This window comes from Heptranchias perlo, chromosome 25, assembly GCF_035084215.1.
Source record: "Heptranchias perlo isolate sHepPer1 chromosome 25, sHepPer1.hap1, whole genome shotgun sequence".
Taxonomy (NCBI): Eukaryota; Metazoa; Chordata; class Chondrichthyes; order Hexanchiformes; family Hexanchidae; genus Heptranchias; species Heptranchias perlo.
Window position 1 is genome coordinate 1,617,038 of NC_090349.1, and position 18,451 is coordinate 1,635,488.

The window sequence follows — 18,451 nt, forward strand, 5'->3', positions numbered from 1 at the left end:
AATCCTTTGTTATATCTTTTTCGTATATTGGAAATTTAAAATGGATTTCAGTCTGCTGCATTTGTAGGAGAAGCTCGTGGAATCTGTAGCAGGAGGAACAGAATCACATTGTGTGGAATGAAGCCCCAGTAGCCTTTGAACTCCAGTTAATCAAAATGGTGATCTCTTGAAAGGCAGTGGGTATTTTATCAGTAAAATCCAAAAACTATCCAATAGGACATTAGCAATGGTTTTGTTTACAGGAAAGTGTTAATACATGCACGTTTACAGCCCAGGGGAAGCAGTCAGTCATTATCTGTAGTGACTGATCCATCAGGTGATATCTAGAAAGGAAAGCAGTCTCAAGATTAGCACCTGTGACATGAAAGGCTTCTTTTGGCATATAAGGGCTTTACATGGCTACATTAGTTCTTGTGATGGTGAGATGGGACTCCTTAGAGCCACGTTTTGTTCAAAGTTAAATGGTTCTGGAAAGGGCGTGATTTCGGACACTTAATTTTGAAAGTTTAAAGTGGTGTAGACTTTATCTGTATTGCGGATTATTCTACTATATTTCTTTTTGGTTCTGAGTAATTATGAATCTTCTGAATAAATTTGACTAGTTTTTAGCCTGAACTATATGTTCTGAGAGTTTGGAGTTTTTCTTGCCTTTCGGAGAAGACAGGAGTGCACGATGGGCAGCCCATACAAACAACCCTGTGAAGTAACTCCGTAAAAGAGTAATTATTAACCCGGTGCACAAGAATCCCTTTCACATGCACGTTTCTGATCATATAAGGCACAGGTCTGTCTGAATTCTAATAGCTGCATTGTTTAAAAAAAATATCAGGAGTACTTAAGGCCATCTTGCAGCTTTACTCACTGATAGAGAGAAATGGCAAAAGTTTCATTCTCTGTGCTCAGCTCCCACCCTCAGCTGCACAGCCCTGGTTAGGCACACGGCAGAAGCCAGATGCTTTCAGTGAGCAGGGTAAACCAGACGGCATCACACGGAGCCACAGACCAGCTGGCATCAGAGTCAAGTGGCCAGAGAATGGAGAGTGTAGTGGACACACCCAAACATCCCAGACAGGGGAATGGGAGAAACAGGGAATCCATTCCATCATCTTCTGTTTTTTTTTGTGTTCTTCATTATGTGTCTTTCTTTGCTCTGTGTTCTGTACTTTGTACTTTTTCCTTGTTTTCTTTTGTAATTCTATGATTACTGCATTTGGCAGCTGCAGCTGTCAATCTGTCACTCGGAGGCACTGCAGCACCATCTGGTGGTAACAATTAATTACTTCAAAAATATAATACTGGACTGTTCTAGAAACTAGGTCCATCCAAACTTTGAAGAATGTATTTTATTGGTCTTGAAGCAAAAATGGACAGAAAGTAGAACAATTCAAGGCAAGTGAATTACATTTTGTAAGTCCATTGCTATTGTATGGTAAGTTCTGTCTAATTTAAGATGTGGAGATGCCGGTGATGGACTGGGGTTGACAATTGTAAACAATTTTACAACACCAAGTTATAGTCCAGCAATTTTATTTTAAATTCACAAGCTTTCGGAGGCTACCTCCTTCCACATCGTTCACCTGAGGAAGGAGGTAGCCTCCGAAAGCTTGTGAATTTAAAATAAAATTGCTGGACTATAACTTGGTGTTGTAAAATTGTTTACAACTGTCTAATTTAATGATGAGAACTTGTATCCTCTGGAGAGGAGGAAGTTGAAGGGTGATGTGACGGAGTTGTTTAGAATAATGATGGGAATTGACGGTATTTGGGAATGATTCTTCCCTGTAGTAGGCAAATCCAAAACAAGGGAACATAATCTTTCAATTTTTTAGAAGATAAATTTTGACATTCTGATACCCTGAAGGAAATTGAGCAAAAGCACCAGGATATCAATATACATTATTCAACCTCGAATAGTTAATTTATTGAAGATTTAATTTAAAACAAGCACATTGGGAAGAAATTCCTTACTTAAAATATGATAAATGTTTAGAGTCACCTACTCGCTAGGATAGTGGAGAAGAAAACAGCAGAGCCATTCAAAATGAGAGTGGAGAGTTGGGGCACTGGAATGGGCCAAATGGTTATTTCTTCTCCTTAACTTATGTTATGCTACATTCAACTGATGCTATTGACATGGACCCAATAGTACTGGAGCCATAATGTTCGGCAAATATTTTCCTTGAACTAAGGTGCAGAGAGAACCGTATAGAGGCATATAAGATAGTAAGCTAAAAAGGTAGATAAGGAGTACTACTTTAGGGTAAGTCATGACAGGGAGGCTCAGGTTTAAACTAATAAATGGCAAATTTAAGAGTGATAGCAGGAAGCTTTTTGTCATTAGCATCAACATCAGGAATGGACTTCCAAGTAGGTTAAATATCCTGAATCATTTACCAAACAGTTGGGTGCTGCAATGGGGAGGACTGTGGGATCTTTTTGAATAGATGATCTATGATAGTCTGGCCTTCCTCATCCTTACCTTCTGATGTAGCAATTTCAGGAAGATGGTGCTGATGAAAGGCTGGTAATGTGGGAGTTTAGAACAAAGCTCTCCCTTCTGCTCTTTCTCTCTTCCCTTCCTTGTGCCTCACTATGTATACGAACAGGATTTACACTTCTTGTGGAAAAAATAGATGGAACCTCAAAACACCAATAGAACTCCTGGAATCCCATGTAATATAAATGAAATTTGACTTATTCAGTCACTAAACTAGTAGTCTTCTGATGATCCTTTTGATGCCCCTCTCTTTTCCCAACTGCTTCCAAGCTGGGATGAGATGGAGAGTTCGGGGCAATATCCTACCATTCTTAGAGCTGTGATCCAGCCCTTTTGTGAAGCTTATACAGTGACATTCTTATTCCAAAGGAGATATGCTTCTCTCTTCCCTTCCTTTTTGTGGCACTGCAGCATGGCTTGAACCAGTGACCATCTAGTGGGCAAGCATTTCATTAAGTGCAATTCTTAGTCTTTGAAACAATAAACAATGTTAAAATGGATTTGTGCAGTGAATATTGGAAGGTTTTTGAGACTGGTTTAACAGCTATGTTGTTTCAGGTGATCAATAGGAATAGAGCTGTTTTTTTTTAACCAGTTGTGCTTTCATTTATTGAAACCAGATGAGAAAGGACTAGATAAACAATATTGGTCTTTTTATTGTGTTGGCATCTGAACAACAAATTGATGGAATAACTTGGAAAATCTCCTGAGCAAAAGAATCCCGCTCGGACTGGTTTTCCTTTGCAGACTGGGTTTTTTTCAGAAAGAAAATGAATGTGGGAATCTGGACACGACGTTCCAGGCAGGTTGACTTTTAGAATGGTCAGCTGGCTTGGAGAACTATTCTTGGTTTAAAACTGCAGGGTTGGATATTTTATATAGTGCTCGACACAATGCACTTGTTTGCATTAGAACACAGCTTGGAACATCAGGAACACATTTATCTTGATGCACGTCTCGTGAAGCTTGTAGCATGATTTGTGTTAAACAGTGTACTGAAAGATATGGCCAACCTCCCTTCAGGGGTTGGAGCTTATCCACAGTGTAGTGTTTAAGGCCTGTGTATTGAGTTCTGGGATTATGGCAAAAGAAATGTAATAATTCCTATTATGAGAATCATCAACACATATATAAAGATGACTGCACTTGCTTGCGCCTTCCTGTAACAGAATGTAGGAGCTTTATAGAACAAACTAAATGAATCAGACAAAATAGGCTTAAAATGCAAGTTGGTGCTTGAAAGAACTGCTGATCTAGAAAGTGAGATGCTTGCCCTGTTAAGCAAAGCTAACAACTAAAAACGATCCAACCTTTGTTTAGCCTTGTTACACATCCTGAGAATGTATCTGCTGAATGCCTAGTCAGGAACCTTTTTATCAGTACACATGTTGTCCTTTAGTACAGTGTTGTCCAATAGAAATTGCTGACTAACCACAGTTGTGACTACAGTGACGAGGTTTTAACCACAAGCGTTAATTTTAGTAGCAAACGTTGTAGACACTCACACAATACATTAAATGTACTTCACGTGTATATTTACTTAACAAACATCTACCACCATTCATGAACCAAGGAAGTAAAGCACTCACAACAATCAAAAAACACTCACTCTCTGCTTTTCATCTTACCATTTTACCAACAAACGCACAAGAAGATTAAAGTTCACATGGATACGCCGTGTGAATGAGCGTTGAGATCACAGGCCCAACGGCGGTTTCTATTACTCATTATTTTATAGAAGGAGGTCATTCGGCCATACGAACATACGAATTAAGAGCAGGAGTAGGCCATTCGGCCCCTCAAGCCTGCTCTGCCATTTGATAAGATCATGGCTGATCTGATTGTGACCTCAACCCTACTTTCCTGTCTACCTGCTATAACCTTTGACTCCCTTGTTAATCAGGAATCTATCTAACTCAGCCTTAAAAATATTCAATGACCCTGCCTCCACCGCTCTCTGGGGAAGGGAGTTCCACAGACTCACGACCCTCTGAGAGAAAACATTTCCCCTCATCTTCATCTTAAATGGGAGACCCCTTATTTTTAAACTGTGGCCCCTAGTTCTAGACTCTCCCACAAGGGGAAACATCCCGTCAGCATCTACCCCTTCTAGTCCCCTCAGGATCTTGTATGTTTCAATAAGATCACCTCTCATTCTTCTAAACTCCAGTGTATACAGGCCCAACTTATTCAACCTTTCCTCATAAGATAACCCCCTTATTCCAGGATTCAGTTCAGTGAACCTTCTCTGAACCGCCTCCAAAGCAGTTATGTCCTTTCTTAAATAAGGAGACCAAAACTGCACACAGTATTCTAGATGTGGTCTCACCAATGCCCTGTACAACTGTAGCAAAACATCTCTACTTTTATATTCCATTCCTCTTGTAATAAATGACAACATTCCATTTGCCTTCCTAATCACTTGCTGTACCTGCATACTAACTTTTTGTGATTCATGTACTAGGACACTCAGACCCCTCTGTACCTCAGAGTTCTGCAATCTCTCTCCATTTAAATAATATACTGCTTTTCTATTCCTCCTGCCAAAGTGGACAAGTTCACATTTTCCCACATTATACTCCACCTACCAAATTTTTGCCCACTCACTTAACCTATCTATATCCCTTTGCCGTCTCCTTGGGGGTGATTTTAGGAGGCAAATGCGGGTGCGTTGGGGACGGGGGGTTCTGAAAATCACGCAAATCCCGTTCGGGTTCGGACTCCGGCTCCAATCCGCTGGCTTCCGAGTTTCCCAGGGAACCATCTGTGCGCGCGCGGGTAACCCAAAACTGGAAGACCTGCCGGCAATTAAAGCCGGCGGGATGACAGTTAAAGAGCCAAATGTACCTCTTGAAGTACTTAAGGCACTTGACCTGTGACAGAGTAAGTGATTAGAAAGATTTCTAACTTACCTGGGCGGCTTGCCCACCGCTTCTGATTCACGCCTGGTCAAATCAGGTGTCAAGGGCCGGATCAGGGAAAAAGAAACTAAAGAAATTAAATAAAAAAATGTGCAATGAAGTGAAAACACTATGCACCTACCTTTTGAAACCTGCTCCGATGTCCCCCGATCTCGCCCTTCCACTCTCCTCCCCCCCCCCCCCCCCCCCACTCCCCCGGTCTTCCAGTCCAGCACCGGATGACGTCTGGCTCTCTTTCCCAACGCACCCCCCTCCTCGTGTTGCAGCTCTTGATGGCAGCCAGCCTGTCAATCAGGCTAGGTGCCAGGCGCGAAATCCCGAGAGGACGTTAACCACTATCAATCAACGTGCGATCGCGTCGTTGGTTCATGTGGGTTTGCCATGCGCCCAATCCCCCTCCCCCGCTGCTAACTCTCCTCCCTGCTAATATCGGGGCCCTTATGTCCTCTTCACAACTTACTTTCCTTTGCGTCATCAGCAAATTTAGCAACCATACATTTGATCCCTTCATCTAAGTCATTGATATCGATTGTAAATAGTTGAGGCCGAAGCACTGATCCCTGTGGCACTCCACTCATTACATCTTGCCAACCTGAAAATGACCCATTTATGCCTACTCTCAGTTTCCTGTAAGCTAACCAATCCTTTATCCATGCTAATATGTTACCCCCTACACCATGAGCTCTTATTTTGTGTAGTAGCCTTTGATGTGGCACCTTGTCAAAAGCCTTCTGCCAATCCAAGTACACCATATCCACAGGATCCCCTTTATCCACATTGCTTGTTACTTCCTCAAAGAACTGTAATAAATTAGTCAAACACAATTTCCCTTTCACAAAGCCGTGTTGACTCTGCCTGATTGCATTGAGATTTTCCAAGTGCCCTGTTATAACCTCCTTAATAATAGATTCTAGCATTTTCCCTGTGACAGATGTTAAGCTAACTGGCCTGTAGTTTCCTGCTTTCTGTCTCCCTCCTTTCTTGAATAGAGGAGTTACATTTGCTATTTTCCAATCTGATGGGACCTTTCCAGAATCTAGGGAATTTTAGAAAATTAATACCAATGCATCTACTATCTCTGCAGCCACTTCTTTTAAGACCCTGGGATGAAGTCCGTCAGGACCTGGGGACTTGTCAACTTTTAGTTCTAATTTTTTTCAGAACCCTTTCCCTGATGATTGTAAATGTTTTAAGTTCCTCCCTCCCTTTCACCTCTTGATTCACAATTATTTCTGGCATGATATTTGTATCCTCTACAGTGAAGACGGACGCAAAATATCTGTTCAGTTCATCCGCCATTTCCTTATTCTCCATTATTAATTCCCCAGACACACACTCTGGAGGACCAATGCTCACTTTACTTTCTCTTTTCCTTTTTAAATACCTGTAGAAACTCTTACTATCTGTTTTTATATTTCTAGCTAGCTTTCTCTCGTACTCTAATTTCTCCCTCATTATTCTTTTAGTCATTCTTTGCTGTTTTTTATATTCTGACCAATCTTCTGACCTGCCACTAATCTTCGCGGAATCGTATGCATTTTCTTTCAATTTGATACTATCTTTAACTTCCTTAGTTAGCCACGGATGGTACGTCCTTCCCCTAGAGTCTTTCTTTCTCTCTGGAATGTATCTTTGCTGAGTGTTATGAAATATCTCATTAAATGTCTGCCACTGCATCTCTACTGACCTATCCCTTAACCTAAGTTCCCAGTTCACTTTAGCCAGCTCTGTCTTCATGCCCTCATAATTGCCCTTATTTATGGCCATCGTGTCTTTGAAGAACTATCCAATTCGTCCGACTCCCCTGTCCTTTCCCCATAGACGTGCAAACTTTTCCTTTTCAAGTCTAATTCCCTTTTAAAAATTACTATTGAATCTCCTTCCACCACCTTTAAGGCAGTGCATTCCATTTATTTACTAATCAAAAATGTAATTTTCCACATCTGGATTCCCAATTAGCCACATGTGGCTGTTGGACAGCACTGTGTTAGTGGAATTTGGAACCATGTTTAGGAACCAAGTATAAGATGTTAGTGGTTATTAAGAGTTAGTAGAAGGCAAGTTTTGATGCACAAATGAGTGGAAAAGCAAGCATTCCAGAGTGGGGAAGAAATGATTGATTTTTCTGAATGTTTATGATATAAAGGAAAAAACCCCCTTTGAAGGAAAACAATCTCATTTTGCTCTATTTGAGTTAGGTTTGAAAGCTCTTATTAAAGATTCCTCTGATTTGTGATATTTACTTGCGTATTTCTGTAATAGCCAACATATGGCCTCTTTAAATCTGTCTAGGCTGCTAAATGTGAAGTGCCAGCCCTATGTTTGAGTGTCATTTCTTCAGCAGTCTTTTATGTTGCAAAGTGGTAAGACTATGTAAAACATCTGAAAAATGAAAACAACAATGAAACCGGAGTCAGCAATTTCTTAATCGCATCCATCATTATTTAAAGGGAATAGTCAGCCCAGAGACCAAGTTTGTAAGAAATGACAGTCACCCGAGTGGTTAAATGGGTAAAGCACAAGGCACCTGATTTAAAAGGGGGAGGGGAGAGAGAGGAGCAGGACGTTTGGGAGTTGTGTTCTTCTTTAAACTACCAATATCTATGAAACAATCCACTTTTCTGCTGTGTTTTTCCATCTTGGATGTTTTATTGTTGGGGGAGGGGGTGGAGGATGAGATGAAGGATTAACTTTCCCAGTCTAGGTAACTAGATGTGGCCTATGCTTGTGACCAAAATGGTGGCCTTTTACTCACAATAATTAGAACGCACAGTAGTTAACTGTCTTGGGCTAGTTGTGTCGAGCTATCTGAACCCATAGGCATTATTTCGTGAAATAGTCACTTATGATTGTAGCTGTTTGAGTTTGCTGCCAGTACACTTTTGGGAAGTGTCTTGGGGCAAACAGGGTAACTCTATTAAAATTTACTGAGACTTAATTCTTGCGGTTTCTCCTTGTACAACAGACCAAGAGCAGGAGCAATGATGATCTGTTGGCTGGAGCGTCTGGTGGACTGACAGTGACCAACAATACCAAAGTTAAGAAGAATGTCTGTCCGTCATCAGCAGTAGGGACGGGTTCTGCAGCATCAGGATCGATCACAAGCAGCAATCCCGATAGCAAAGCAAAGAATCCTGCAGGTTTGTTCCTGCTCAGCTGTATTTTTAATTTGCACTTTCTGTACTGTTCATTTTTGAAGCTTCACTTTACTGTATTCTAAAATTCCAGGAATTTGTTCCTCTTGTTCATATAGCTGTGTACTTTATCATTAGGGTAATTCAAACTTTGTCATGTGGTCTTGCAGGCCCCAGTTTACTCTGTCCCTCAATCTGATCACAAGATGGCCCATTTCTATATCTCACTGGTCTATGGTAATCATGTGATTGTTAATGTCTTGGTCACATGCTTGACAGGAGCCAATCACTCCCCATCGTGCCAAAGCTTGATGCGGAATTTGAGATATTTCTGGGAGGAAGGGTAGTTCTGCAGCCCTGCGCGGCGCTTGCTCGCCCTCCAGCCCTGCGCGGCGCTCGCTCGCCCTCCAGCCCTGCGCGGCGGACTGTAAAATCTTCTCTAGGTATGTAAAAAGGAAGACTGGCAAAGGCAAATGTGGGTCCCTTACAGACAGAGACGGGAGAATTTATAATGGGGAATAAGGAAATGGCAGAGAAATTAAACAAATACTTTGTGTCTGTCTTCATGGAAGAAGACACAAAAAACCTCCCAGAAATACTAGAGAACCAAGAATGAGGAACTGTAGGAAGTTAGTATTCGTAAAAAAAAAAGTAGTAGAGAAATTAATGGGACTGAAAGTCTATAAATCCCAAGAACCTGATGATCTACATCCCAGGGTTTTGAAAGAGGTGGCTATAGAGATAGTGGATGCATTGATTGCCATCTTCCAAAATGCAATACGTTCTGGAACGGTTCCTGCAGATTGGAGGGTAGCAAATGTAACCCCACTATTTAAAAAAGGAGGGAGAGAGAAAACAGGGAACTACAGACCAGTTAGCCTGACATCAGTAGTGTGGAAAATGCTAGAATCTATTATAAAGGATGTGATAACAGGACACTTAGAAAATAATAATAGGATTTGGCAGAGTCAACATGGATTTTTGACAAACCTATTGGAGTTCTTTGAGGATTTAGCTAGTAGAATAGATAAGGGGGATCCAGTGGATGTGGTGTATTTGGATTTTCAGAAGGCTTTCGATAAGGTCCCACACAGGAGGTTGGTGAACAAAGTTAGAACATGTGAAATTGGGGGTAATATACTGGCATGGATTGAGAATTGATTAACAGACAGAAAACAGAGATTAGGAATAAACAGGTCTTTTTTGGGTTGGCGGACTGTGACTAGTGGGGTACCACAGGGATCAGTGCTTGGACCCCAGCTATTCACAATCTATATCAATGATTTGGATGAGGGGTCAAAATGTAATATTTCCAAGTTTTCTGATGACACAAAACTAGGTGGGAATGTGAGTTGCGAGGAGGATGCAAAGAGGCTTCAAGGGGATATAGACAGGCTAAGTGAGTGGGCTAGAACATGGCAGATGGAATGTAATGTGGAAAAATTTGAAGTTATCCACTTTAGTAGGAAAAACAGAAATGCAGAGTATTTTTTAAATGGTAAGAGATTGGGAAATGTTGATGTTCAAAGGGACCTGGGTGTCCTTGTACATGAGTCACTGAAAGCTAACGTGCAGGTACAGCAAGCAGTTAGGAAGGCAAATAGTATTTTGGCCTTTATTGCAAGAGGATTTGAGTACAGGAGTAAAGGTGTCTTACTGCAATTAAAGAGGGCCTTGGTGAGACTGCACCTGGAGTATTGTATACAATTTTGGTCTCCTTACCTAAGAAAAGGTATACTTGCCATAGAGGGAGTGCAACGAAGGTTCACCAGACTGATTCTTGGAATGGCGGGATTGTCGTCTGAGGAGAGATCGAGCAGACCAGGCCTGTATTCTCTAGAGTTTAGAAGAATGTGAGGTGATCTCATTGAAACATACAAAATTCTTACAGGGCTCAATAGGGTAAATGCAGGGAGGATGTTTCCCCTGGCTGGAGAATCTAGAACAAGGGGTAGGCCATTTAGGACTGAGTTGAGGAGAAATTTCTTCACTCAGAGGGTGGTGAATCTTTGGAATTCTCTACCCCAAAGGGCTGTGGAGGCTCAGCCATTGAATACATTCAAAACATCGATCGATAGATTTCTAGATATTAAAGACATCAAGGGATATGAGGATGGTGCAGGAAAATGGCGTTGAGGTAGAAGATCAGCCATGATCTTGTTGAATGGCGGAGCAGGCTCGAGGGGCCAGATGGCCTACTCCTTCCCCCAATTCTTATGTTCTTTTGTACCGCTCGCTCACCCTGCAGCGCTGTGTACCGCTCGCGTACCCTGCAGCACTGTGTACCGCTCGCGCACCCTGCAGCGCTGTGTACCGCTCGCGCACCCTGCAGCGCTGTGTACCGCTCGCGCACCCTGCAGCGCTGTGTACCGCTCGCTCACCCTGCAGCGCTGTGTACCGCTCGCGCACCCTGCAGCGCTGTGTACCGCTCGCGCACCCTGCAGCGCTGTGTACCGCTCGCGCACCCTGCAGCGCTGTGTACCGCTCGCGCACCCTGCAGCGCTGTGTACCGCTCGCGCACCCTGCAGCGCTGTGTACCGCTCGCGCACCCTGCAGCGCTGTGTACCGCTCGCGCACCCTGCAGCGCTGTGTACCGCTCGCGCACCCTGCAGCGCTGTGTACCGCTCGCGCACCCTGCAGCGCTGTGTACCGCTCGCGCACCCTGCAGCGCTGTGTACCGCTCGCGCACCCTGCTAGTCCCTGGCCTTCACTTCATATCTGCTGCTCCCACTCACTGACTCTGGACTCCACTCACCCATGTTTGTTGTGGCCTCTTCTCGTGACCGCTCATGGACTTCACTCTGATCTGTTGAATTGAATTAATCAATAATGAACTATACATTACAAATATTAACATCTAAAAGCCCCGTATTATTTAAAAACTACTTGCTGGCTGTGTAAGAGATGTTGTTCTGTGAGCTTCCTTGGAGTGATTTAATGAAAGAGCTGTTGGGATCGACATGGTTAAATCTCACGGGATCCAAGGTGAGGTAGCCAATTGGATACAAAATTGGATTGACGACAGAAGACAGAGGGTGGTTGTGGAGGGTTGTTTTTCAAACTGGAGGCCTGTGACCAGCGGTGTGCCTCAGGGATCGGTGCTGGGTCCGCTGTTATTTGTTATTTATATTAATGATTTGGATGAGAATTTAGGAGGCATGGTTAGTAAGTTTGCAGATGACACCAAGATTGGTGGCATTGTGGACAGTGAAGAAGGTTATCTAGGATTGCAACGGGATCTTGATAAATTGGGCCAGTGGGCCGATGAATGGCAGATGGAGTTTAATTTAGATAAATGTGAGGTGATGCATTTTGGTAGATCGAATCGGGCCAGGACCTACTCCGTTAATGGTAGGGCGTTGGGGAGAGTTATAGAACAAAGAGATCTAGGAGTACAGGTTCATAGCTCCTTGAAAGTGGAGTCACAGGTGGATAGGGTGGTGAAGAAGGCATTCAGCATGCTTGGTTTCATTGGTCAGAACATTGAATACAGGAGTTGGGATGTCTTGTTGAAGTTGTACAAGACATTAGTAAGGCCACACTTGGAATACTGTGTACAGTTCTGGTCACCCTATTATAGAAAGGATATTATTAAACTAGAAAGAGTGCAGAAAAGATTTACTAGGATGCTACCGGGACTTGATGGTTTGACTTATAGGGAGAGGTTGGATAGACTGAGACTTTTTTCCCTGGAGAGTAGGAGGTTTAGGGGTGATCTTATAGAAGTCTATAAAATAATGAGGGGCATAGATAAGGTAGATAGTCAAAATCTTTTCCCAAAGGTAGGGGAGTCTATAATGAGGGGGCATAGATTTCAGGTGAGAGGGGAGAGATACAAAAGGGTCCAGAGGGGCAATTTTTTTCACTCAAAGGGTGGTGAGTGTCTGGAACGAACTGCCAGAGGCAGAAGTAGAGGCGGGTACAATTTTGTCTTTTAAAAAGTATTTGGACAGTTACATGGGTAAGATGGGTATAGAGGGATACGGGCCAAGTGCAGGCAATTGGGACTAGCTTAGTGGTATAAACTGGGCGACATGGACATGTTGGGCCGAAGGGCCTGTTTCCATGTTGTAAACTTCTATGGACTCTTCCTGTACTTTCTTGCAAACCCATTTTGCAGCTTTCTAAAATAAATTTTGAAAATTAAACTGGTGGTGAAGTTGGGCTTTGGAAATACTGCCCAGAATGATGGTGGTTGGTTTATAATTTAAACAGTTTTTGAAGATGAATAAAGAGCTGAGGCTTTGTACTCGGGGAGAGACTTAATCATTTTTGTGGCTATGAGCCTGGAATCTGGCTCCTGTTCTTGTGGGAAATAAGTTAAAACAACCTGATTTAAACATTGCAATAAAATGTGGTGAATTTCACAAGCTAGAAAGCGAGAGACATGCAGAAAGAGAGACAGACGGGTTTAGTGATGGAATTCTAGAGCGTGGGGCTTAGATGGCAGAAAGTGTAGCCGGCAATGGTGGGACGAAGGGATGGAGAAGTGAACGCAGAATTTGCGGTTGTTGGGGCGGGGGGGGGGGGGGGGGTGGGCGGGCGGGCGTGGTTGGGGCGGGGTTGTAGGGCTGGAGGAGGTTACAGAGATGGGGAGCAGTAAGGCCATGGAGGAATAATGGGTGAACGGGACTTGGTGTAGGATAGGATATGGCAGCAGAGTTTCGGATAAGCTTAAGTTTGTGGAGGGCTGAAAGTGGGAGGCCGACCAGGACAGCATTGAAATAGTTGAGTTTGAAGATGACTGGCAAGGATGAGAGTTTCAGCAGCAATAGGCTGAGGTAGGGATGGAGATGGGTGATGTTATGGAGGTGGAAGTAGGCGGTCATTGTGATGGAAAGGATATGAAGTTGGAAGCTCAGCTCAGGGTCACATAGGGCACAGAAGTAATGAACAGTCTGATACAGTGGCCGGAGAGGGGAATGGAATCAGTGGTGAGAGTGTGGAGTTTTTGGTAGGGGCTAAATATGATGGGGTTAGTCTTCCCCATGTTTAGCTGGAGGAAATTGTAGGTCCTCCAAGATTGGATGTCGAACAAGCAGTCTGACAACACAGAGATAGTGGAGGAGTTGAGAGAGGTGGTGGGGTATAGATTAGTGTTGTCAGTATACACATGGAAGCTGACCCTATGTCTGTGGCCGATGTCATTGAGGAGCGGGTGGGAATCGATCTGCTTCAACAAAGGTAAAGGTAAAACCTCTTCTATGCTTTTTAGTGTCCGAATGATGTAAACACCCTTGTACAGCCGTAATCCAGATAATGTTATTGTTAATAGTATTTTTTAAATAGCCCACTCAGTGACTTGATATCAAGAAACGGCTGAGTGCACTTGGATATAGCAAAGGCTATGGGCCCCGACAACGTCCCGGCTGTAGTGCTGAAGACTTGTGCTCCAGAACTAGCTGTGCCTGGGTTCCGCCAGGACCACACAGCTCCAGATCTCATTGAAGCCTTGGTCCAAACATGGACAAAAGAGCTGAATTCCAGAGGTGAGGTGAGAGTGACTGCCCTTGACATCAAGGCAGCATTTGACTGAGTGTGGCACCAAGGAGCCATAGTAAAACTGAAGTCAATGGGAATCAGGGGGAACCTCTCCAGTGGCTGGAGTCATACCTAGCACAAAGGAAGATGGTAGTGGTTGTTGGAGGCTAATCATCTCAGCCCCAGGACATTGCTGCAGGAGTTCCTCAGGGCACTGTCCTAGGCCCAACCATCTTCAGCTGCTTCGTAGCTGGGCTGATGAGTGGCAAGTAACATTTGTGCCAGGCAATGACCATCTCCAATAAGAGAGCCTAACCACCTCCCCATGACATTCAGTGGCATTACATTCAGCTGAATCCCCCACCATCAACATCCAGGGGGTTACCATTGACCAGAAACTTAACTGGACCAGCCACATAAATACTGTGGCTACGAGAGCAGGTCAGAGGCTGGGTATTCTGCGGCGAATGACTCACTTCCTGACTCCCCAAAGCCTTTCCACCATCTACAAGGCACAAGTCGAGAGTGTGATGGAATACTCTCCACTTGCCTGGATGAGTGCAGCTCCAACAACACCCAAGAAGCTCGACACCATCCAGGACAAAGCAGCCCACTTGAATGGCACCCCATCCACCACCCTAAACAGTCACTCCCTTCACCGCAGCTGCTCAGTGGCTGCAGTGTGTACCATCCACAGGATGCACTGCAGCAACTCGCCAAGGCTTCTTCGACAGCACCTCCCAAACCCGTGACTTCTACCACCTAGAAGGACAAGGGCAGCAGGCACATGGGAACAACACCACCTACATGTTCCCCTCCAAGTCACACAGCATCCCGACTTGGAAATATATCGCCGTTCCTTCATCGTCGCTGGGTCAAAATCCTGAAACTCCCTTCCTACCAGCACTGTGGCAGAACCTTCACCTCACGGACTGCAGCGGTTCAAGAAGGCGGCTCACCACCACCTTCTTGAGGGCAGTTAGGAATGGGCAGTAAATGCTGGCCTAGCCAGCGACGCCCACATCTCATGAATGAATGAAAAAAAAACTCACTGTAGAGTTTTTAAGTGGTGATTTTAATATGACGTTCTATTCTTTTGCTCCGTCATTAATTAAATTCTTCCAATTGAAAGTGCAATATTTTTCTCGCAAACTAATCACAAATTGCAGACTTTAAAGCTTCAAGACGAAAGATGAGATCTATGTGACATTATCTAATTGCTTGGCAAACACTGTGGTTGCTAAGTGTATTCGGTTAAAAGTTTTTGTAGGTATTGCAGCAAATATCCCTGGTGCTGTACAGTTTCCTAATGTAATTTTTTACAACATTAAGATTTCAGACTAGAATAATATGTTGGGGAAGAGTTGCAAGGCTGTATTGCAGTTGAGTGCTTCAGGTGAAACATCAATTATGAAAGCAAAGTAAGATTGATTGTGAGTCACCCAAACATTGGGATTGAGCTCTCCTGCTACAGCTATTATCTTAAATAATTTAAAAACATCCTGAAAAACTTTTAAATGAATCTGTGCTGATACTTTGTGGTTCAGGAGCTATCTGAGTAACATGGATCTATGCTGGCACTTCGCACTAGACATGAATCTGCTGGGCACAGCTTCTAACAGCCCGGAAGAACTAGGCCTTTCAAACTTAGCACTGCATCAGACTCCACCCCTGACCCATGACGTCAAAACCCACCCCCGGCACTTGCTTTGGAGTGACCGGAAATGGGACGGTGGTGGAGGAGGGAGCGATGCAGGGTTGGGCTGGAAGTGGATGACTAGGGGCCAGAAGATTAGGACTCGGAAGTCGGGGGGGGGGGGGGGGGGGAGAGGGATTGGTGGTTAGGAAACTGATTGGGACTGTTGGGGGGTGGGGGGGTGTGGGACTGCGGGGTTGGGGGGGGGGTGCGTGAGACCGATTGGGACTCGGGGGGGGGGGTTTAGGGAGACCGATTGGGACTAGGGAGAGGTGGTCGGGAGACCGATTGGGACGGGTGGGGGGGGTCGGGAGACCGATTGGGACTCGGGGGGGGTTTAGGGAGACCGATTGGGACTGGTGGGGGGGGTCGGGAGACCGATTGGGACTGGTGGGGAGGGGTCGGGAGACCGATTGGGACTGGTGGGGGGGGGTCGGGAGACCGATTGGGACTGGTGGGGAGGGGTCAGGAGACCGATTGGGACTGGTGGGGGGGGGTCGGGAGACCGATTGGGACTGGTGGGGGGGGGTCGGGAGACCGATTGGGACTGGTGGGGAGGGGTCGGGAGACCGATTGGGACTGGTGGGGGGGGGTCGGGAGACCGATTGGGACTGGTGGGGGGGGGTCGGGAGACCGATTGGGACTGGTGAGGGGGGTCGGGAGACCGATTGGGACTGGTGGGGAGGGGTCGGGAGACCGATTGGGACTGGTGGGGAGGGGTCGGGAGACCGATTGGGACTGGTGGGGAGGGGTCGGGAGACCGATTGGGACTGGTGGGGGGGGTCGGGAGACCGATTGGGACTGGTGGGGAGGGGTCGGGAGACCGATTGGGACTGGTGGGGGGGGGTCGGGAGACCGATTGGGACTGGTGGGGGGGGTCGGGAGACCGATTGGGACTGCGGCGGGGGTGGTCAGGAGACCGATTGGGACTGGTGGGGGGGGGGTCGGGAGACCGATTGGGACTGGTGGGGGGGGGTCGGGAGACCGATTGGGACTGGTGGGGGGGGGTCGGGAGACCGATTGGGACTGGTGGGGGGGGGTCGGGAGACCGATTGGGACTGGTGGGGGGGGGTCGGGAGACCGATTGGGACTGGTGGGGGGGGGTCGGGAGACCGATTGGGACTGGTGGGGGGGGGTCGGGAGACCGATTGGGACTGGTGGGGGGGGGTCGGGAGACCGATTGGGACTGGTGAGGGGGGTCGGGAGACCGATTGGGACTGGTGGGGAGGGGTCGGGAGACCGATTGGGACTGGTGGGGAGGGGTCGGGAGACCGATTGGGACTGGTGGGGGGGGGTCGGGAGACCGATTGGGACTGGTGAGGGGGGTCGGGAGACCGATTGGGACTGGTGGGGAGGGGTCGGGAGACCGATTGGGACTGGTGGGGAGGGGTCGGGAGACCGATTGGGACTGGTGAGGGGGGTCGGGAGACCGATTTGGGACTTGGGGTGGGGGGGGGTTGGGAGATTGGGGCAGGGGGAGGGAGGGAAACTGAGGGTTGGGGGATTGGAGAGAGAGGATTGGGTGTGGAGCCCAGCATTTCCTGCAGAGCTGGGAGCAGCAGCAGCATGGTGAGTGGGAGCGGCACAGAGAGGAGCAGCCTGTAAAAGGGCAAGTGAAACCTGGGGACTTTATTGTGGGTAAATAATAAAAGATTGTTTCCACTGTTGGGCGAAAGGGGAACAAGGGGATTGTAACTCAGGATTCTCACTGCTTGGGGAGCTGCATGCCCTGATTTTTAAATCACAAGCTCCAGTACATGGAGGAGTGAGATGTAGGAGGGCCCACAGTAGTGTTGTGGAGCTGGGGGGAGCACTTCTGCTCCTCCACACTGCACAGAATGGGAAGTTTAAAAAAAAACTTTCCCTACCATTTCTTCAGTGACTTCCAGCGGTCCCATTCAGTTTTTCTCACATTTTGCAGAAGGTTCCTGAAATAGAAGCAGGACCCTTGTGCATTTTTAATTTGATCCAATGCTGATTTCAGGCAGCCACCAGGGACACCTAAAACTGCGAGGGCCAATATGGCGACGGCCATGCCACCGGCATAAATTAGATGCAGGACCTCATGCCCAGAAATTGTTTCACGTTGCATCCGTTTTAAGCCCGAAAAACAGGTGGAATGCATACTAATTTCTACCCCACTGTACCCAAATAACTTTTGCTGAATGTGGCCCATACCAAATGCCAGAATGTCGGATCAGGCCCACCCCTGATTTAGATAGCACTGTGTTAGATTGAAGCAAACTATGTCGTGAGGTTATCTGCCCAGTTTGGAATTTATTTTGCTCTCCTTGGAGCACTTATTTAAAAATGGGAAATAAACCTACTGCTGTCACCAGTCTTGGTCTTTAGCAGCTTATGTGTGAACATCTTCATGCTCCTGAGTGATGTTGCTGATAAAGCAAAGCATACTGCTGTGTACAGTACTTGTCATTCTGGTTCTGTGAGTGTACTTCGTGTGTGAGAGAATATGCAGCAAAGCAGTTCACTTCCAATAACATGTCTCGGGCCATGAGTTGGTTGAATTGCAGGTGTTTAGAGCTTTACTGCTCCAGGGGTGGGTGGTTGACCATTAGGAGACTGAATTCTTGGGTTTATCATCAATCTGCTGGGAAGTATGAGAACTTGGCACTTAAGATTTTTCAGATTTACAACCATAGCAGTTACAACACAGCAGGATGCCATTCGGCCCATTGTGTCTGTGCCAACTCTTTACTAAAGC

At 45.8% G+C, this 18,451-nt stretch overlaps 1 protein-coding gene across 9 annotated transcripts in view; it reads left to right on the top strand.

Annotated features, from left to right (window-relative positions):
• specc1la (sperm antigen with calponin homology and coiled-coil domains 1-like a) overlaps nucleotides 1-18,451 on the top strand; it is a 400,129-nt gene that overhangs the window by 74,167 nt on the left and 307,511 nt on the right. For all 9 annotated transcript variants that reach the window (XR_010967162.1, XM_068005421.1, XM_068005423.1 and 6 more), the window contains exon 3: nucleotides 8,384-8,558. Coding sequence is in view for 8 of the 9 variants with exons in the window: in XM_068005421.1 (XP_067861522.1) it covers nucleotides 8,384-8,558 (175 nt within the window). In the remaining variant the exon portion in view is untranslated. The remainder of the gene's footprint in view (nucleotides 1-8,383; nucleotides 8,559-18,451) is intronic.